Source organism: Heterobasidion irregulare, assembly GCF_000320585.1.
Source record: "Heterobasidion irregulare TC 32-1 unplaced genomic scaffold scaffold_05, whole genome shotgun sequence".
Taxonomy (NCBI): domain Eukaryota; kingdom Fungi; phylum Basidiomycota; class Agaricomycetes; order Russulales; family Bondarzewiaceae; genus Heterobasidion; species Heterobasidion irregulare.
In genome coordinates this window covers 840,328-857,872 of record NW_009258201.1, presented here as the reverse complement: position 1 = coordinate 857,872, position 17,545 = coordinate 840,328, and the positions used below count along the sequence as shown (strand labels likewise).

Sequence of the window (17,545 nt, the reverse complement as noted above, 5' to 3'; positions counted from 1 at the left end):
CATATCACCTGGTGACCCCACTCTATTACTTTCCTCGTGTCTCACGCATCGCATTGCACCGCTCCGCGCTCATGTACCGTACTTGCCGCCTCCTGCGGCGAAGTTACTGCTGACCTTGCGCATGAGGAAGTCGCCGTAGACGGTCGGCGCGTACGTCTTCTTCGGGGGCGGGTCTTCGGCGCCCGGGAAGTGCCGCGCGTCGTGGCTGTCTTGGATGCGGTCGGCGGCGGCGAGCGGGGCCACGTAGGCGTTGAAGTTGGGCTCGAAGAAGAACGGGATGCTGCGCGAGGCGTGAGTGGGCCGGCGCTGCGTGACGGCAAGGTGCACTCACGATACACTGCCCGGGGGAGGAGACGCGCCGTGAGTTTGAGTGGACGTGCTGTGAGGAACGCGTGATGCCGGGTGAGGGACGCACCGATAATTCGAGCCGCGGTGGACAACGCGGTGCAGGGTGCTCTTGTACAGCCCTTTGGTCCAGATCTCCCACACTGTCGACGAGTCAGCGACGGGTAAGGGCGAGCGAAAGCGTCACGCGCGGCGGGATACGCACTCTCGCCGATGTTGCAGACGACGCAGCCGGGGATCGGGTCTGCGGAGATCCAGACGCCCTGCTCGAGCCCTTCCTCCCGCGGCGTGCGCCCCGGGTTCTCGATGGCGACGAAGGACTGGGGGAGGAACACTTGCAGGGCGTCGCGGGTCGGGTCGGCCCACAGGAAGCTGCGAACAGGTAGGCGTCATCAGCCGACCAGCGCCGAGGGGGCGAGGGCGAGACGTACGTGAGGCATCCGTAATCTCTGAAGCGCGAAGCAGAGCAGGCAGTAAGTTGAGCTTATTCAAACGCGGATGGATCTCGGCATGTGTCCTTGCCTGTGCGCCCCGCAGGAGTATCCGTCGTGATCGCTCGGCAGAGGCGGGTAGCCTATATTAAGACGGGATCAGACCGCGCTGCGGAGGGATTTGGAGACCCGAATGCCATGATCGGGGACGGACCGATGACGCGCATCACCCAGAAGCTGTCGTCGACTTGGGCGCGGAGGGCGGCCCACTCTTCCTGTGTCATCCCGAGGCCGACGGACATGCTGAAGAGCGCGCGGCGGGGGGTCAGTCCGCGATGGTCTGCAGAATGGCGAGAGAGGGGAGAGCGACGTACGCCTCCATGACGATCAGGCCGAGCCTCTTCATCTTGTCCACCCAAGCCTCGTACTTTTCACGAAATGTCGGCACTGTCGGCCATTGGTTCTCGCCCCATAACGGCTTGGTCTTGTCGGGCTCTTCCACGGGGCGGTAGAAGTCGAGGCCTTCGTGATTATCGGCCTTGCCGTTCGTCACGTTCTCCTTGAGGCGAGCGTACCCTGCTCTGTGTTAGGAATGAGCGAAACTTAGACGGAAAGTATGCAAGCGCACCTCGGGCATGGTCCTGATTGCTCAAGGATAGCTTATCCTTCTCTTCCTGGGGGAGATCAAAGAACTCGTGCGCGAGCCTCGCAAGCTCTTCAGGTTCTGAGGGGTCAGCGAAGGCGGATATGTCGAGGTAGAAGAACCCATATTCGAGGCAAGCTGCGTGAAGCGCCGCAGAGGTGGAGAGGCGGCCCTTGGTGTCGGACCCGTCCAGCCACGGTGCGATGCTGATGATGGGGAGGGCGCTGGCGAGTTTGGCGGACAAGTCGGAGGACATTGGTGAAGATACCGCGGGCGACGACGACGGACGATGGGAGTAATATCGAACGTATTAATACGGCCCTTGCTTTCCTCCAGCGGGAATACCATCGTTGATAAGATAACTCGTGAGGCCGGTCACTGTCACAGATTCCCCGCTTTGCGCTCAACTCCGATCAACTCATTCTTGTTCCTGACCGTCATCCCAAACTCCTGTTCGACGACTAAAAATCAGCACTGCATCCCGCTTCTGTGAGAAACTAGAACGGATACAAGTCTCATCCTCAATATCCTCTGTTATCCTACTATAAAACAAACATCCCACATGTGCTCTGCGATCCAACTCTACGCTCTGCTAATTCAGGGCTGCCAGACTCCTCAAGCCAAACTTCGTTGTGTTCTGTGCGAGTTCGAGCTCTCTCTTGTGCTATCTCCATCGACCTTGATCCTTTGCGAGGCGGGATATCTCACTCGCCTTCACCGGTTTACCTTCACCTCAGACATATCTCTTCAAATATCCCCCTAAAACATCCCCTTGAAATACTACATATGCTCCATGTCGCACCCAACGTCGTCATTGATCGACAAATGTTCTACTCGCAGACCGTGTTCAAGCCTCTTTGAAAGGAACGCCTCTAGAACCCCGCCAATGTTCAACCGAGGCGGGTAGTCATTTGATCGTAGATCTGGCAGCCCACTTTTCACGATGACAAGCTTGGAGAGTTTGGGAAGCAGAGGGGTCTCTCTGACACTATCATCGGAGGTGAGGGCCATCAGAACGCCCGCAATGGCGTCGCACGCCAGTTTGAGGATGCGTACGTTGGACATCGCGCTAAGGATCGGGGCCCATGTCTTGAAGTTTGGGTATTGCAACGAGCCCTCCTCGCTGAGGCGTTTCACGACGACGGGGTCGCTTGGCAAAGTCAGGGTCAACTGCAGTGCGTGCACGTCCGTCAGGGGGCTTAGGCGGTCGACCATACACTGCACGTCGTTCATCATAGCTGCGTACATGCAAGGGGCATAGTACAATATGCTGAACATGAAAGGCGCGTCACACTGATGCTCACATCGACGATTTCAACCGCCGTCGTGTTCGAGCAGCGCTCGCCGTGGTCTCCGGTCTCCGGTAGGATCGTCAAGTGTTTCGATCATAGGGTACCAGGCGATCGACCACCCCTTCTCCGGCTTGAGTTCTATCTTGGCGTATAAAGGGCCTGCAGACTTACCGATACCGCGAAGTCGGTCAGGGATTACATTGAGCACAGCTGCGTACTCTTCTTCAGTGCCTGATTTCCTTAAGGTCAGCTGGAAGTGGACCGTCGGAGGAATCTGGAGCGGTTCGAAAAAATCCACGAATTGCCGGTATTCACTGAATCGGATGTGCAACCTGGAGAGGTGAGGAAGACGTATTTTGTCTCCAGAGTACTGGTCACCTGGATTCAACCTCCTGACCTTGAGAGATTCGAGGAGCGGTGTGCGCTGGAGCAAGTCGAGCAGATAGTCCGTATTGTAAGTCTCGCGTAATCTGAGTTCGCGAAGACTACCCAATAGGGAATACGTGACGCTGACCGACATCGAGTCTCCAAGCCATAGACGACGCAAGCGGGGGGCATGTCCCGAAAACATGTCATCTCGAATCTCGTACAGATCGGTGTCCAAGACGAAGTTCTCTAGCAGGGGTGCAGAGGCGGTCAGCCTCCCGTCGAGTACTCGTCTCAGCTTTCGATTATTCGCCCCTACGTCGCCGAGATAGAGCTCCTTGATTCGAAAGGCATTGGCGGAGATGACGGCTGTGATATCGCTGAAGCGGGAGTGGACGGTGCTGAGTTCGAGAACGAGTGGATAATTCCGCGAGCGCTTCAAAAGCTCTTGGACCCGTCGATGGCTGGGATGAGTGGTGGTTTGGATCCATAGATGAGGGCAGGCAAGCGAGATTCTACACCACAGACGACAGACCCATGTGATTTCTACCCACCTTGGAGAGGCGTCGTGGTCGTCTTCTTCTGACGTGAACACAGTATTGGGATGATAGGCATTTCTGGCGCATTCGATGAATATCTGTTCCAGTGTTTCGATGGGCAGCCTTCCTATGGGATGTGGGACCAAATAATTGTAATACAGATTGTGTTGCACCATGGTAATCTGCACGATGATGATCGATTTTCAGCAGCACGGCGGATCACTGACGGATCGCAGCAGCGGGGTGGCTGAATGGGGGTGGTGGCATCAGTGAGAGAAGAAAGAGATAGACCAGTGGCTCGCTTCATACCTTTCTGATGCCTGGCTATCAAGGTGTTATAGTATTCGATGGTATACTGGTAAATATATTGCGACTTGAGGCAACCTTGCGAGGACTGCTATATGGATGTAATGGGTAGATTCAACGAGGAAAATGCCGTATTGTATGATGCGAAGATTGAAGACACCGCAGAACACCGCCTTATACACCAATGCCCTTCAGAAAACAAAGCGTTGTTAAAATTCGGGACAGATTTATTCAGGAATCAGCTCCATCAAGAACAAAGGATCCTTGATGTTAGTATTCGAGGAGGGAACCGATGGGTGATGTAAGGGGCTTACTTGCCACTTTGTATTTTAACGGGCATCGGTCAAGGAGCACGATGGACGGATGACTCATATGATGGATGCTTTCTACGTCAGTTCCTCTCCTTGCAGGGCACATTCCCTGCCCTGTGTAGACCTTTCAACGGTCTAGATATATGTCGGGCGCGACTTTATGCAGGCTCCCATGCGGCAATGTGGTCCTATTGGCGGTTGTGGACGTAACATACATTCGCACATGCGAGTCAAAAATCCATAGGAACGGTTCAAGGTCAGTACATGCATGAGTACCGGCAACACAAACCTGATCAGATGTTGCTCTGAACAAGGGAAGATGGTGACGAGATAAGCGGAGCAGCTATTTGCACCGATGGGGTAAAGAATGTATATTGTACATGCATATGAACGATACCTGTGGGTTAAAATGCATACAACGCCAAACTTGCGGTGACCGGAGAGATTCTGTGTTCGAACTTTGAAAACACCAAACCATACCTCCTCTCCAACATCAAGTTCTCCCAGCCCTCAAGGCCTCAAGCCTTGGAGGGCCCAGCCATGTGTCGCCGATACGGAGACACCAAGACTCCACCTGACTCCACAGGCTTCTGCACTTGTTGAATGTATCACGGGCGACGTCGGTGAAAGCTGAGAGGAATGCCGATTCATATATGACCCTTCCTTGAGCGGGGACACGGCATCATTGACGTTGATAAGATACTACTTGCGAAGTTGTGAAGGTCACCCTCAGTAAAAACAGAAATTCAAGTGAACGTCATGTCCAGTCACGAAACTGGGTTTTTGTTATGTATCCGTCAAGAAAGCGGTGCAGAAGTCATGTGAAAGTCGTGTGCAATTTTAGAAGTTTATGACTTTTGCATGACTTTCTTGACGGATACATGACAAAAGCCTAGTTTCGTGACTGGACATGACGTTCACTTGACTTCCGTTTTTACTGAGGGTCACCTCTGTCACAGATTCCTCTGAATTTTGTTACTTTATGATCCACTCCGATCTTGGTTCCTCGCGAACATAGAAATTCCTGTTCGGCGACCGAAATCAGCCTCAATACATATTTCGTCTGAGAATCCTGCACAGAAGGGATACCACAATATCTCGCTGGGCCATCTGGCAGCTAAGGACGGTCGGAGAATCAAGGTTGCTTTCTTTATATCAGAATAAATTGTGACAGGGTGACGTCCCTCACGTGTGGTCTACCATATTTTGAAAGGGTGAGCATGATCCTGACTCGAATCTCTCGAATCTTAAACATACACACCCATCGATCCTCCCTCGTTTCTCCTTACCGTCTCCTCGTAAAAACCATGTCGTCTGCCGCGGCAGTGTCGAAACTGCAGTCTCCCCTCCGCGATCTAGTCCTCGGCGCGACGCAAGATGGAAGCCAGGACTTTGGCAAGTCCGAGAAGGACAAGACAGAAGTGACGGGCTGGATCGAGAAGGTCGCGCAGGGCGACATCGTGAAGCCAGAAGCGCTCAAGGTACTTGACGTCGCACCGCGTGCTTGACAGACGAGGTCTCTTACGATTCGGAGACAGGATCTCGACGCGCAACTCGTGCCGCTCACATATGTCGTGAGCAACTACCTGACCGCCGCCGATGTCGCCGTCTACGGCGCCCTCCACCCGACATTCGTATGTCCTTCAGCCAGAACGCTCGTCCATTTGTGTTGAGTTCCAAGTGCTCGGATTAGTCCCAGCTCCAGCCTTCCCAGTATCATTCCCACCCCGCACTCACCCGCTACTTTGACCATGTTCAAACTCGGCCATCCGTTCGCAAATCAGCCGAGAGCCTCTCTCCCGCGTTTTCTCTTGTCCCTATCGATCTCTCCAACACTCCTGCAATTGAGCGCAAGGCCGCTGAGCCGAAGAAGAAGGAAAAGGCATCCAAGGCCGACGCGGCACCCGCGCCAGAAAAGCAAGAGAAGCTGGCTGCAGCAGAGGTGAAAAAATCCGACCCAGGGGAGGGTAAGACGCAGAAAAAGGACAAGAAGGAAAAGAAGGAGAAAAAAGAGGGCGCAGCAGAGGCTGGAGAAGGAAAGAAGAAGGTTGCAGGTGGAGGCAAGGCTGCTCCGGCAGAAGATGCGGGAGAGCCTGTCCCGTCCATGATCGATCTGCGTGTTGGGCACATCGTCGATGGTATGTGCTTTTTGCCTTCTATTTCATCACTCCATCTGACACGTTATTCAGTGAAAAAACATCCGGATGCCGATGGTTTATATGTCGAGGTAACGTCTCCGAGCAATAAACAGGATAATTTCTCTCATCTATCGCTCTCTGATATCTCAGCAAATCGATTTCGGCGAGGAAACAGGCCCTCGCACCGTTGTGTCTGGGCTTGTGAACTATGTCCCAATTGAGAAAATGCAAGACAAATGGCTTGTCGGTGTGGTTCGTCGACTATCTCTTCAAATTTTGTGATGTCAGGCTGAGGCGCATCTCAGTGCAACTTGAAGCCTGCCAACATGCGTGGAGTCAAAAGTTTTGCCATGGTTCTCTGCGTACGCCTCTCATCCAGATTTGATTTCAAAAAACTCAATGCTTTGAATGCAGGCGACCTCGAAGGACGGCAAGGAGGCCGGGATCGAGCTGATTGACCCCCCGCCAAACTCGAAGCCCGGTGACAGGATCTATTTTGAAGGCGCCGAGTTCGAAGGTACGCTTCGACGTCATTTGTAAATGCCTTAATTCACTCACGTTGGCGTGCCAGATGCGACGCCACTGTCTCAACTGAACCCGAAAAAGAAGATATTCGAGACCGTTCAACCAGGTATGCCGTATCCTTCTATGACAATATCCTTTTCGGGAAATCTCAACGCAACCTTGTGTCCAGGATTCACGACGCTAGACAGCAGAGAGGCTGCGTGGGTAAACCCGTCCACAAAGAGTGTGCATCGAATCCGGACAAAGGCGGGTTTCTGCTTGGCTCCCACACTCGTCGGCGCATCCTTGTCATAGATTCACGATTGTACTCGAGGTCATACCAGCCATGTCGAAATTCCTCAGATTCGCGACAAGATCAGTAGCAAACGCGTCGTGAAAAGTGCATTCCGTCGCAACGTCAGATCACCAAATCTTGGACACTGATCCTCGCGAATTAGGTAGGTGGACCAGGTTCCCGAATCGATGGGAGTGCGAAGCACTCGAGCGAGAAGTCACGCACTCTTTCAGCGTGGCAGGTGGTAACACAAACCGATGTAGCCTGCGAAGTCGCGCAGACTTGTGCGCAGAGTCACCGTCCACTGCGCGAGCTGACATAGCGCGAGTCACATAGTAGATGCCTTATACGTACATAAGGACCGTCACTTAGACACGGTATAAATACGATCAGTCAAGGCAACCGCAACCGCTCTTGCTGTCTACAAAGGGCAACCACGCGCCCTTCAACTTTCCTCATCGTTTGCTTCTGATTATGGGCGGAAACGCGCTCACGCATCTTTTGCCTGCCGCATCATTTCCCAGGTTACCCCACCATATTTATGCCGCCATAAAAGCGCACCTGCACGATCGCCTCGCGCCGCTGTATGAGCGCGTCGCCACCCCGCGCGAGGCGCCGGAGAAGCTCGACTACGGAGACGTCGACTTCATCGTCGTGTGCCCTAAGAAGCCCGATATAACGCACGAGGACGTGCGGATTGCGTTGGGCGCGGGCGCGAGTATACAGGGGCGCACGAGCAATTTCGCAGTGCCACTGAGCCGATACACCGACGAGGTCATGGGGAACACGCAGCGTGGTGGGCAGAGAGAGCACGAGGAGTACGTGCAGGTCGACGTGCATGTGTGCGCCGAGGTACCGCAGTTCGAGCGGGTCGTGTTTTTTCACGGATACGGTGACCTCGGGATGATCATTGGATGCCTTGCGCGTAGCGTTGGCCTTCATCTAGGAGATCACGGTCTGAAGGTGAGTTACACGAGGCGGTATATAGCGCTTCAGAGCATCGCGGGGCCTGAATATGCATTGCTTTGGGTGCAGATCAACTCGCAGGACCTTGCGCCTACGACCTCGCCAGCGTTTCCTCTATCTGCGTCCTTCGACCGCATCCTGATGTTTCTCGGGCTTTCTCTCGACAGATGGAGCGCAGGCTTGTCAACGCGGGAGGAAGCGTTCGAATGGGTGGCGACCTCGCGGTTCTATAGCCCTGTCCGAATCCGCGAAAGGCAGCTGCGCGCAAAACGGCGTGTAGACCGGGAGATGTACCAAGCATTCATTCAGTGGAACGAAGCACGGGCCAACCGTGACATCACCCACCAAGAACAAGCTGAGCCGTTGAGCGATGTAGCCGACGAGGCCTTGGTATATTTCGAGAAAAAAGAGGAGTTCAGCAGGTTGGTGAAGGAGAATCAACGACGTGTGAGGCTAAAGCAGACTTGGAACGGGAACGTAGTGGGCGGATGGACGGGATGGTATGGGCACGGTGTAGCGCGGGTCATGGAGTATGTTAGGGAGAAGCTAGGCGAGGATAGAATCCTGGAGATGGAGGAGAGCGAGTTGAGAGCTGCGGTCATGGAGGCTAAGGAGATAGTACAGCGAGAATGGGATAAGAACAAAGAGGAGGCAAGAGACACCCACTGATGCTTTCGGAGGATTGTCTTGATAAAGTCTCGATCCACACTTACCTGGGTGGTTGCATTATCACGCACTAAAAACGATAGCCCTCCTACTTGTATGCAAGAAAGCAGATGAAAGGCGACGAGAAAATGCATTCGAAGATCTATTACTTCTTTTTGACAGCTTTGATTCTAATCGTCTCGTCTCCGACAAAGATACCCTGTGAAGTAGGTTAACCCTCATAAGTATAAGGTGATACGACCAGCCCGTACCTTGCCCTTGTACGGCTCTGGTGGTCGCCATTTCCGCACCTGTGCGGCAAACAAGCCCAACAGATGCTTGTCCGTGCAGCTGAGCAGGATCTTCGTCGCGTACGGAACCTCCGCCTTGATGTGAGCAGGCACCGGGACAAAGACCGAGTGACTGTACCCCAGCTTCATGTTCAGCCGCATTCCGCTCCTGCCATCCTCCTTTCCTCTTGGGTCTTCCTCGAGAGTAGCGCGGTAACCGACGCCGACGAGGTATAAGGGGACGGAGAAGCCCTCCGTCATGCCGATGACCGCGTTGTTGATGAGCGTGCGCGTGAGCCCCCACATTGAGCGCTGTTTCTTCTCCTCTGCGTTCTCGACGCCTAGCGCAAGGACATCCGGGGAAGGAAACTCGATGGACATGTAAGGAGTGAGAGGGACGGAAGTGCTGCCCAACGGGCCTTGGACATGGAGGGAAGTACCGTTTGGAGAAGGGGTGAGTGAGACGGTGGGCGGGAACTTGATGGGCTGTTTTCCGATGTTCGACGTATGTGCGCGGGCGACATTTGAGGTGGAGAATGAGCGCAGGGCTCTGCCCACGCAATGTGGTCGTGGCGCGAGCATCTCTTCACCGTCGACTCTCCTCACTCGCGAGCAAACATACACGCCACGTGGTCTCATACCGCACTTCGGCGAGCGCCGATTCGCTTCGCACTGCCGGTCTGCGCGCAGTGCGTGCCTGCAGAGTTATTTTCTACACGTCATGGAAAATGTGACTATTGCCTTTAGATATAAGCACCGGAACAGTATGTAGAGACTATGGTTCAAAGTTCGAGTATGGATAGAAGATATATGCCATGACAGTTTTGCTGAACTCCTGATATTTAATTCTTTGGTGCTTCAAGCACTCGTCGAGTTGAGGTAGTTAGTGTTTGTAATAGAGTATGTAGCAGTCGAGTCAACTCCGATTGCTGCAAAAAGGGGCCGAGTCAGTTGGGGTCCCAAAACGCTGCAATTACGCGACGTACTGATGTAGCCAAGCAGACCGTCAGAGATATCAGAGCCGAGCATCACGATGTCCATTTCTGCGTTGTAGCCGGCCGTATTCGCAGCCGCGTAGATGCTGTCATCGGCGTTGTACGTGCGCTCGTTGGTATCGGTGGTGTACGGGGAAGTATTGTAGACCGCATCGTTCCAAGACTCATTGGCAAAGAGTTGGCCGATATGGATGAGGGAGCCAGTGTGAGAGGCCAAAGTACTGCAATGCGAGCGATTAGTTTTGTCTACTTCATCTCGGTGGAATACACACCCGTTGGAGTTAAGCTCGTAGTTGAGATGAACCATGGTGTGGACATGCATGGTACGTCCGCCTAGAGACGTCAATGTCAGCAGATACTGTAGACACTACAACAAACTACTCACCGTACTAAATACATTCAAAAGTTTGGGCAAAGCAAATACCCGTTAGCTGAGGATGGAGAGAGCGAAGAATCAGACGTACAAAGCCAGGGTAGATTGTAGTCAGTTCAACCACTCCTTGGGAGTTTGTGGGGTATCCACCACGAAGGAATGTCTCGTTGCTAGAAACGAAGTCTCAGTAAGGCGGTCAATCCGCCAGATTGAAATACGGACCGGACTAGGGCTGACGAGCTCATGGAGCCCGTGGAGCCTCCAGCGGATCCCGAAGGCATGGAAGAAGGCACAGCAGAAGCAGAACCTGATGCAGAACCTGAAGCTGAACCCGAGGGCATCATGCTCATAGTAGCGTTCGAGGAGTTCGAAGGGGCAGATCCACCGCCGCCCCCAAGGGTGGCGGTGTAGCTGCTATACACGCCTGTGGCATTGGCTGATGCGTGCGTATCCATTAGCATCGCAGACTGATATATGCTCGCGCAAAACGTACCGGCCCACAGCTCGACAAAAGCATCCGAGAGCGGCTCACAAGTGTTGATGTCAATGACACCAATGTCGAGAATTAGGGTGACGCCCCTGGAAAGAACGCGACAAAGTTCAGTCGACGCTCTCTACACGCCAAGTTTTGAAGAAAAGACGCTCACGTTTGGTTCTCGCGCAAATCGGTACGCACAATCTCATCATTGATGTAGTACGGCCCCTCTGTGGTTTCTGGCGCTGTGATACAGGTGGAGTTTTGGATCGTGGCGTAGTGAGCTGGTTGATCGGCGGCGAGAGCGGTTGATGTCGAAACAGTCGAAGCAGAGGCGACTGAAGCAGAGGACATCAAAGAGCTGGTCACCACAGAGCTGGTCATCGCAGAGCTGGCCGATGCAGAACTGGCCAATGCAGAGCTGGCCAATGCAGAGCTGATTGCAGACGACTTGACGGGTCCGTTGGGCCTCCCGTGTTGGGATTGCCTGTTGCCTTGACCCTGCTGCTGCTGCTGCTGCTGCTCGAAAGGTTTCTTATCCGCCTTCAATTCACGCTTAGCCTTGCGGCGAGAGGTGAACGAATCAATAGAGGAAGCGCAGTTCCTAGCAGCAAGGTGCCGCCTAGCCATGGCGAACTAGGAGCGCGTGTCGTTGGTAAGAAAGCTTCGAACTCGATGGGAGTAAGTAGCTATACTCACGTCGCGACGCTCAAGCTCATCACGGCTGTACTCGATGTGGTGTTCTTCGTGGGCTGTGGATAATGTCATCAGACAGCGAACGCAAGTGGAGAAGAAAGTGAAGCGTACCGAGAACCACAGTCGCAAGGGCAACGAGTTGAGCAAAAAGTGAGACACGCATGTTAGATCAAATAATGAGATGGGTCAAACGACAGGAAGAGCGAAGATGAGGGAAGATATCCTTGCTTGAACGTCCTGCTTTTATACCGAATTTGTAGAGCCCATAGCACCCCAAGTTTGCGGCGGCCGCGATCCTCCTGGGACGGGTCCCTAGACTGCTACGGTGCGCAGCACGTAGTTGGAAGAATGGATAATGATACGGGGGCGATGCCGAGGGCTTTCAGTATGTTTCTGTCCACGTGCGTGAGTCGCTTCTGGATAGAGACACAATCAAGTTCAGGCTCCTGGAAGACTCGCCGCGCCTTTTCAGCAGCACCTCGCAGCTGCAGGATTCGTAAAAAAAAAACACCCCCACCGCCTCATGTCCCCGAGCATGGGTCATTGTCGTGTGCGTGAAATTGCATCAAGTCGTCGCAGTATCGTCGCTTCCAAACTTGTTAAAAGGTCGGACGATACATTATGCCGAAACTCCAAGAACAGCATCCCCGTTATGCAGTCAGCTGTGTAGCTTGTACTGAAAAGCAGGACATTCGGCTTTCAACAAGAGCTTGGCAGTGGGGCGGCTGAATAGACGAAGAGTCGCTGAACTTCAATGGACCACCGGATCCGAGATCCGGGAGATGGGGTGCCCCTAAATTGCTGATGGATGAAAGCTGATTGGTCGGAGGATTGAGCACTCCTGCAAATCATCAGCCAGCTCTCCGCAGTCGCTGCGGAGCCCTCCGTCCTTGCAGGTAATGGAACTGCGTTGGATGTTTATCGAGGCGATGAAAATGCCCCGGAGGAAGGAAGAGGAGCGTGCCCAATCCTTGCGAGACTTAGAAGTGACTTAGATAGCGCTCGAAGCTCCGAATTGTTACCATGGCCATCCTTGTGGAGCATGACCTACTCTTTGAGTGGTTTGCACAGATTGATACTCGAAAACATCAAGGCGCTGATTGACGTTGCCAACCACGGCCACCATTGTGATCGAACTGCGGAATCAACCAACGAGATCGCTAAGGATAAACTACAGAGCTTTTCTTAGAAAAGGAGAAACGCACTACATCCAGAAACGGCACAAGGGAACCCATTGCCAAGCAGACGGCAGGTAGCGAGTGCTTTGGTGTCGCACCATAGCATTGCATAATCATTGAGAAATATGTTAGTCATCGACGATAGGTATCTGCACTGTAGTATCTGCAAGCAATCTGCATGTGACGCAAGCCAGGTCGTCAAGCCTGTGGGAAATCGACAAGTCTCACCACGCCTCTCAAGGTACAGTATGACGGAGAATCACTAATCGTTGCGAACGGCAACAAGGGCACTGCATGAAGGGCGAACGCTGCCGCTGTCATTGGCTGCAAAGTGGCTGGGGCAAGAAAAATGCAAGCAAGCGGGCTGGCTCGGCTACCCCCAATGGCTGACTGTGGCAAAGTGGCAGAGACCGGTCAAGTCCGAAGCCTCGTGCACATCCTGATAAGGCAAATGTGCGGCAAGATCGTCTCGAAAAGGAAAGCCAGGGAGGCTGTCTTTGTCGTTGCCGAGTCTGCTTCTCGCAAAATGTTGAACTTCGCGTCCACAGGGTCCCGCACGAACTGTAGCTCGTTGTTGTATAAAACAGCCATGACACCAATTCTCTCTTCCAGACGCCTTCTCATCTCTCCTGGACGACACCGAAACTCGATATATCTGGACGAACTTGATGCATCGCCTGTGGTACAGTTACCCGGACTTGGTCTTACGAATTCTTGCGGCTACTCGAAACAGTGATGTATCCCTCTCGGACTTTCTAGACCCCTACGAGCTCTCGGCTGTTGACGAAGAATCTAGGGACCAACTCGCTCGCTCCTTCAAGGTCGACAGACTGGCGCGAATGACGGTCGCTGCTAGTGACTTATGCTTCCGTCGCACGATGCGCACATGTGCGCTTGTGTGTAGGGTGTTTTGTGAACCTGCGCTTCGACTACTGTGGCAACGAGTTCCGTTATTCCACCATATCGTTCAGCTGTTCTCTTGTGACGTGAAGGTCAAGAGGTTTGCTGAAGCTTTACCGGTAAGTAAGGTAGTGCACTCGTCCATTCGCCGCTCATCGCCAATGTACAGATCATCCAAATGATACCTCCGCCTTCTGAATATCATGCATTTCACAGATACCACAGGCACGTTCACACTATCGGCTACTCGGAAAACATGCACCGGCGCAATCTAAAAATCTTACCTGTGACAGTGGCTAGTATCATCTCTGGCTATCCGCTCAAAGCATTTCCGAACCTAACTTCCGTAGTCTGGGATGTGAGGTTCAATGAACATTTGGACGGTGTCAAAGCGCTCCTGACACCCGAACTCCGTCATCTTGATCTACGCGCCCGCCTGGATATTAGGAAGCAAAGAATCTACTATGCTACACCCACAGACGCGTTAACTTCGGTGGCCGAAAAGGCGCCACAACTAACTCACTTATCACTTACAGGATTCTTTATCATTCCTCCGACGATTGCCACCTTTCGCCAGCTTGGCATATCACTCAGGTTTCTCTCGGATCTCAAAATTCTCCAGCCTAAAGACTGGCATCAGTCCCCAAACTTCCCCACTCAGCCTGCCCCTGCTGAGGATGGACCTCCACTATTTCCGTCGCTAGACTCGCTGACCATACATGGTCATCCTGCATATATCCTCAAATCCATCCTCGCTATCTACGCGTTTCCGCAGAGATGTCTCTACATCCATCTGACGCACATCCCCACTGCGACTCATATCACCCAGATTTTCAATGCTTTGGCGAACCATAGTCGAACGAACACCTTGTCCCATCTTGAGATTTCCACCGGCAAAAGTATCGTATTCCAAACTTGCTCGGATCGAGTTCTTTCGGGTATAGACTTCCGCCCGCTCTTTCGCTTCAAGCACCTGCGACATCTTGAACTTAGACAGTTATCAATCTCGATCAAGCTTGGGAGCGGTGATATCCTTGATATGGCCCACGCATGGCCGCAGCTACAATTCTTGTCGCTCAACTCGCACCCAAGCTATCTCGACTTTCCGTCGTGGATCCCAAGCTTCCCTCTCGCGTCAATGTACCTGTTTGCTGCGTTTCCAGCCCTTCAAGTTCTGAAGATACCCATTCTTGCGCCGGATAGAGATGTCGTATTCGATCTGATTCGCTGCTCCTTTCCAACTGCGTCTCAGATCTGGGGCCTGAACTGGGATATATCGAACATCGACAGCAACGACGACGAGACGTTTGTGATCGCATATCTCCAAAGAATATTCCCAAAACTAGCCATAATCAAGAAATGTGAGAGCGAGCGTTGGAATGAGGGCCTGGGCGAACTCGTAGCGAGGGGTTTCAAAGTTGTAAGCTGGCTTTTTCCTCTCATGGTCAGTTGATCGTTCAATGAATTTACTGCAGGGCCATACCACTGCTCACCGAAAATGGGGTCTGCTCCCAGTGATGCCACTTGAAGGGGAGAAGTGGCTGTATCGAGCTTCTTGCCTATGATTTTATGGACAGTTTGAGGCTCTGCGATCCTTCTATGCTACCTTTCATGCTTCATCTCTAGGCTCGATATTTGTATGATTCCCTAGTATGCTATATATGTATTCCCTCTGATCACAGAGATGAAGATGCCTGATGTTTCGATAAAAGCTCTCAATGACAATAATTGAGCGAATCTGCAACGGTACTTCTGTAGATCGAAGGATATGCTGCTTGGAGCCGCGGCGCCCAATCCGTGCGCGGTTTCCCACGGTAGGTGGTGGTTCCTCGAACGGCGTTCAACTGGTGCTCTGAATCAACGTACCCGTACACATATTAGCCTCTCGCGACTTGCAGTCTTCGCAAAAGCACTACACAATGTCCAAATTTGCTCCTCACCGTCGCTCCACAGCCAACCCCACTGCCACGTCGTCCACCATATGCCAGAAATGCCTCGGCACAGGTACGCAAATGATCCCAACTAGTCCTCGTAGGCCTCATCCTCAGCTGAACACGTCCATGTAGGTCATTTCACATACCAATGCAAGTCAACTCGTCCATACGTATCGCGGCCATCGCGCACGCAGCAGCTTGAGAACCCGCGGACCCTTGCGAAGTTGAAGCTGGACGGCAAACCGTCTGTGGAAGTACCGGAAGAGTTCAAGAACAAGTGCGCGTTTGATATCTGTTCATCATTTTTCATAACTCTGATGCATAGTCCCTTTCTCATCGGAAAACAGGAGCGGGACTGCGAACAGAATTTTAGAGGCAAAGGAGAAGGAAAGGGAGAAGGACACTGGGAAAGCCAAGAAGCGCGCGAGGCGGTACGTTCTCATCATGCATTTGACGCGACATTCATCAGGATAGTATTCACACCCTTCTCGTTGGCATAGATCGTCACGCTCCTCTAGCTCGTCATCCAACAGTGACTCTGGCTCAAGCTCCGGCGGTGATTCGGATTCGGACTCGGATTCCTCGTCCGATTCATCAAGATCGTCTTCCTCCTCCCGTTCCCAAGAAAGAGATAGTAAGCGTCGGCTTCCTCGCCGCGGACGCACATCTAGTGTCTCCTCTGGCAGTTCAGATGGCAGTGAGCGGGGACGCGGCTCTCGACGTTGATACGGATGCTGCACTTGGCAATGCATCTGAGGTAATTCTTCCAGTTTTTCCTTTGTTTCGTCTATGTATCTGTACGCCCTGTGGGATGTTCCGTGGATGTTTAAATAATAATTGCGATGAGTGCAGTCAGGTTCATCATTTACGTGAAATGTGGGGCGCTGCCGAAAGCATGTATACTCATGAACACTGAACATCTGATGCTTTTGTGTTCATGATGAGTGCTACGATCAGGCTGGTTTAAGATCAGCAACACGCGCCGAGTTAGGGAAAGGACACAAGAAACTAGCGCACCCGTAAAGACCTAGTACTTCGGCAAAGATGAGAATGAGGACCATCGATACGAAGACGCGCGACTCGTAAATGTATGCGCGTACGCACTGCATACTGAGTTAGGTGGATTGAAGGATAAGTTATCGGCAAGGAAAACGTACTGCGTCGCCCACGATGCCAATTGCATAGCCCGCGGCCAGTCCGGTGAATCCACATGCGAGACCTGCACCTAGATGGATGAAGCCGGCAAACAGAGAATAATCTTGTGTTGGATCCACTGCATGATTCCAAGTGCGAATTACATGTCAATGCCCAAAGGGGTTGGGAGAGAGGGGAAGCGAGACTCACAGCCACCCGCAATAAGCACAGATACAACGAGTCCATAGACGGCAATGATACCCGACATGACGACGGGAATAAGGGACTGGTGTTCCACGAGTATGAGAGCTGACAATGGTTCATGCGATCGGCCATACACACCTTCATGATTAATTCTGGCTTGAATTGCCCCAGCCCTGCAATGCCAATGCCTGCTTTTGAGGTTCCGTATGCCGCACCAATAGCTATTAAATGAAACAAGTGGTTGTGTGAGACCCTACACCAACTATGAGTTCGCACAAGCACGCACTGCTGAATATCATCTGAGTGATTGAGGGGGTCGTTAGAGCGCGACACGACTCCACTGAAGCTCGTGGAGACTTACAGAGGAGGCCACCCCTGCAAAGCCAAAGAATGGCGCGTACGGTGGACAGATGGACATGGCTCAGACTGTTCAAAAGTAAGGAGTGCGATGAGGGGACGCGGCTGTTCGCAGGTAAGTCTACTGTGACGGTGAACGGTATTACCGGATTGGGAAACATCGGCGGGGTTTGAAGTGGTAGCTCGCTCGAACACAAGCCGAAGTGCACAACCAGTTCACGGCTTGCC

The 17,545-nt window shown here is 52.8% G+C and overlaps 9 protein-coding genes across 9 annotated transcripts; 4 read left to right on the top strand and 5 right to left on the bottom strand.

Moving 5' to 3' along the window:
- Nucleotides 1-69: 69 nt before the first annotated feature.
- Nucleotides 70-1,675, bottom strand: HETIRDRAFT_417678 (uncharacterized protein; the record flags this gene model as incomplete). The annotated part of the gene is made up of 8 exons (XM_009547906.1): nucleotides 70-280; nucleotides 416-488; nucleotides 551-717; nucleotides 777-794; nucleotides 868-919; nucleotides 991-1,079; nucleotides 1,151-1,352; nucleotides 1,405-1,675. The coding sequence occupies 8 exons, from the start codon at nucleotides 1,673-1,675 to the stop codon at nucleotides 70-72; spliced, it is 1,083 nt and encodes a 360-aa protein (XP_009546201.1).
- A 524-nt stretch (nucleotides 1,676-2,199) lies between these two features.
- Nucleotides 2,200-3,792, bottom strand: HETIRDRAFT_104892 (uncharacterized protein; the record flags this gene model as incomplete). The annotated part of the gene is made up of 2 exons (XM_009547905.1): nucleotides 2,200-2,657; nucleotides 2,739-3,792. 2 exons carry the CDS (start codon nucleotides 3,790-3,792, stop codon nucleotides 2,200-2,202), a joined length of 1,512 nt encoding a protein of 503 aa, XP_009546200.1.
- A 1,748-nt stretch (nucleotides 3,793-5,540) lies between these two features.
- On the top strand, nucleotides 5,541-7,190 carry HETIRDRAFT_318800 (uncharacterized protein; the record flags this gene model as incomplete). The annotated part of the gene is made up of 9 exons (XM_009547904.1): nucleotides 5,541-5,714; nucleotides 5,772-5,867; nucleotides 5,927-6,371; nucleotides 6,423-6,460; nucleotides 6,522-6,623; nucleotides 6,677-6,733; nucleotides 6,786-6,888; nucleotides 6,943-7,002; nucleotides 7,066-7,190. The coding sequence occupies 9 exons, from the start codon at nucleotides 5,541-5,543 to the stop codon at nucleotides 7,188-7,190; spliced, it is 1,200 nt and encodes a 399-aa protein (XP_009546199.1).
- A 454-nt stretch (nucleotides 7,191-7,644) lies between these two features.
- On the top strand, nucleotides 7,645-8,805 carry HETIRDRAFT_316994 (uncharacterized protein; the record flags this gene model as incomplete). Its single annotated transcript, XM_009547903.1, has 1 exon — nucleotides 7,645-8,805. One exon carries the CDS (start codon nucleotides 7,645-7,647, stop codon nucleotides 8,803-8,805), a length of 1,161 nt encoding a protein of 386 aa, XP_009546198.1.
- A 142-nt stretch (nucleotides 8,806-8,947) lies between these two features.
- On the bottom strand, nucleotides 8,948-9,710 carry HETIRDRAFT_125080 (uncharacterized protein; the record flags this gene model as incomplete). Its single annotated transcript, XM_009547902.1, has 3 exons — nucleotides 8,948-9,001; nucleotides 9,054-9,621; nucleotides 9,694-9,710. 3 exons carry the CDS (start codon nucleotides 9,708-9,710, stop codon nucleotides 8,948-8,950), a joined length of 639 nt encoding a protein of 212 aa, XP_009546197.1.
- Nucleotides 9,711-9,950: 240 nt separating this feature from the next.
- HETIRDRAFT_241995 (uncharacterized protein) lies at nucleotides 9,951-11,172 on the bottom strand (the record flags this gene model as incomplete). Its single annotated transcript, XM_009547901.1, has 7 exons — nucleotides 9,951-10,000; nucleotides 10,058-10,287; nucleotides 10,339-10,399; nucleotides 10,527-10,622; nucleotides 10,825-10,875; nucleotides 10,933-11,018; nucleotides 11,087-11,172. Coding segments are annotated over 7 exons (660 nt in total), but the record flags the coding sequence as incomplete, so codon positions are not given.
- Nucleotides 11,173-13,456: 2,284 nt separating this feature from the next.
- Nucleotides 13,457-15,253, top strand: HETIRDRAFT_317381 (uncharacterized protein; the record flags this gene model as incomplete). The annotated part of the gene is made up of 3 exons (XM_009547900.1): nucleotides 13,457-13,807; nucleotides 13,858-15,108; nucleotides 15,164-15,253. 3 exons carry the CDS (start codon nucleotides 13,457-13,459, stop codon nucleotides 15,251-15,253), a joined length of 1,692 nt encoding a protein of 563 aa, XP_009546195.1.
- Nucleotides 15,254-15,607: 354 nt separating this feature from the next.
- HETIRDRAFT_248226 (uncharacterized protein) lies at nucleotides 15,608-15,900 on the top strand (the record flags this gene model as incomplete). Its single annotated transcript, XM_009547899.1, has 2 exons — nucleotides 15,608-15,692; nucleotides 15,755-15,900. Coding segments are annotated over 2 exons (231 nt in total), but the record flags the coding sequence as incomplete, so codon positions are not given.
- A 625-nt stretch (nucleotides 15,901-16,525) lies between these two features.
- Nucleotides 16,526-17,445, bottom strand: HETIRDRAFT_156265 (16k subunit of the vacuolar H+ ATPase; the record flags this gene model as incomplete). The annotated part of the gene is made up of 7 exons (XM_009547898.1): nucleotides 17,322-17,445; nucleotides 17,247-17,259; nucleotides 17,099-17,181; nucleotides 16,967-17,042; nucleotides 16,780-16,895; nucleotides 16,640-16,725; nucleotides 16,526-16,580 (listed from the first exon to the last, which is right to left on the bottom strand). The coding sequence occupies exons 1-7, from the start codon at nucleotides 17,376-17,378 to the stop codon at nucleotides 16,526-16,528; spliced, it is 486 nt and encodes a 161-aa protein (XP_009546193.1). The 5' UTR covers nucleotides 17,379-17,445.
- Nucleotides 17,446-17,545: the final 100 nt, after the last annotated feature.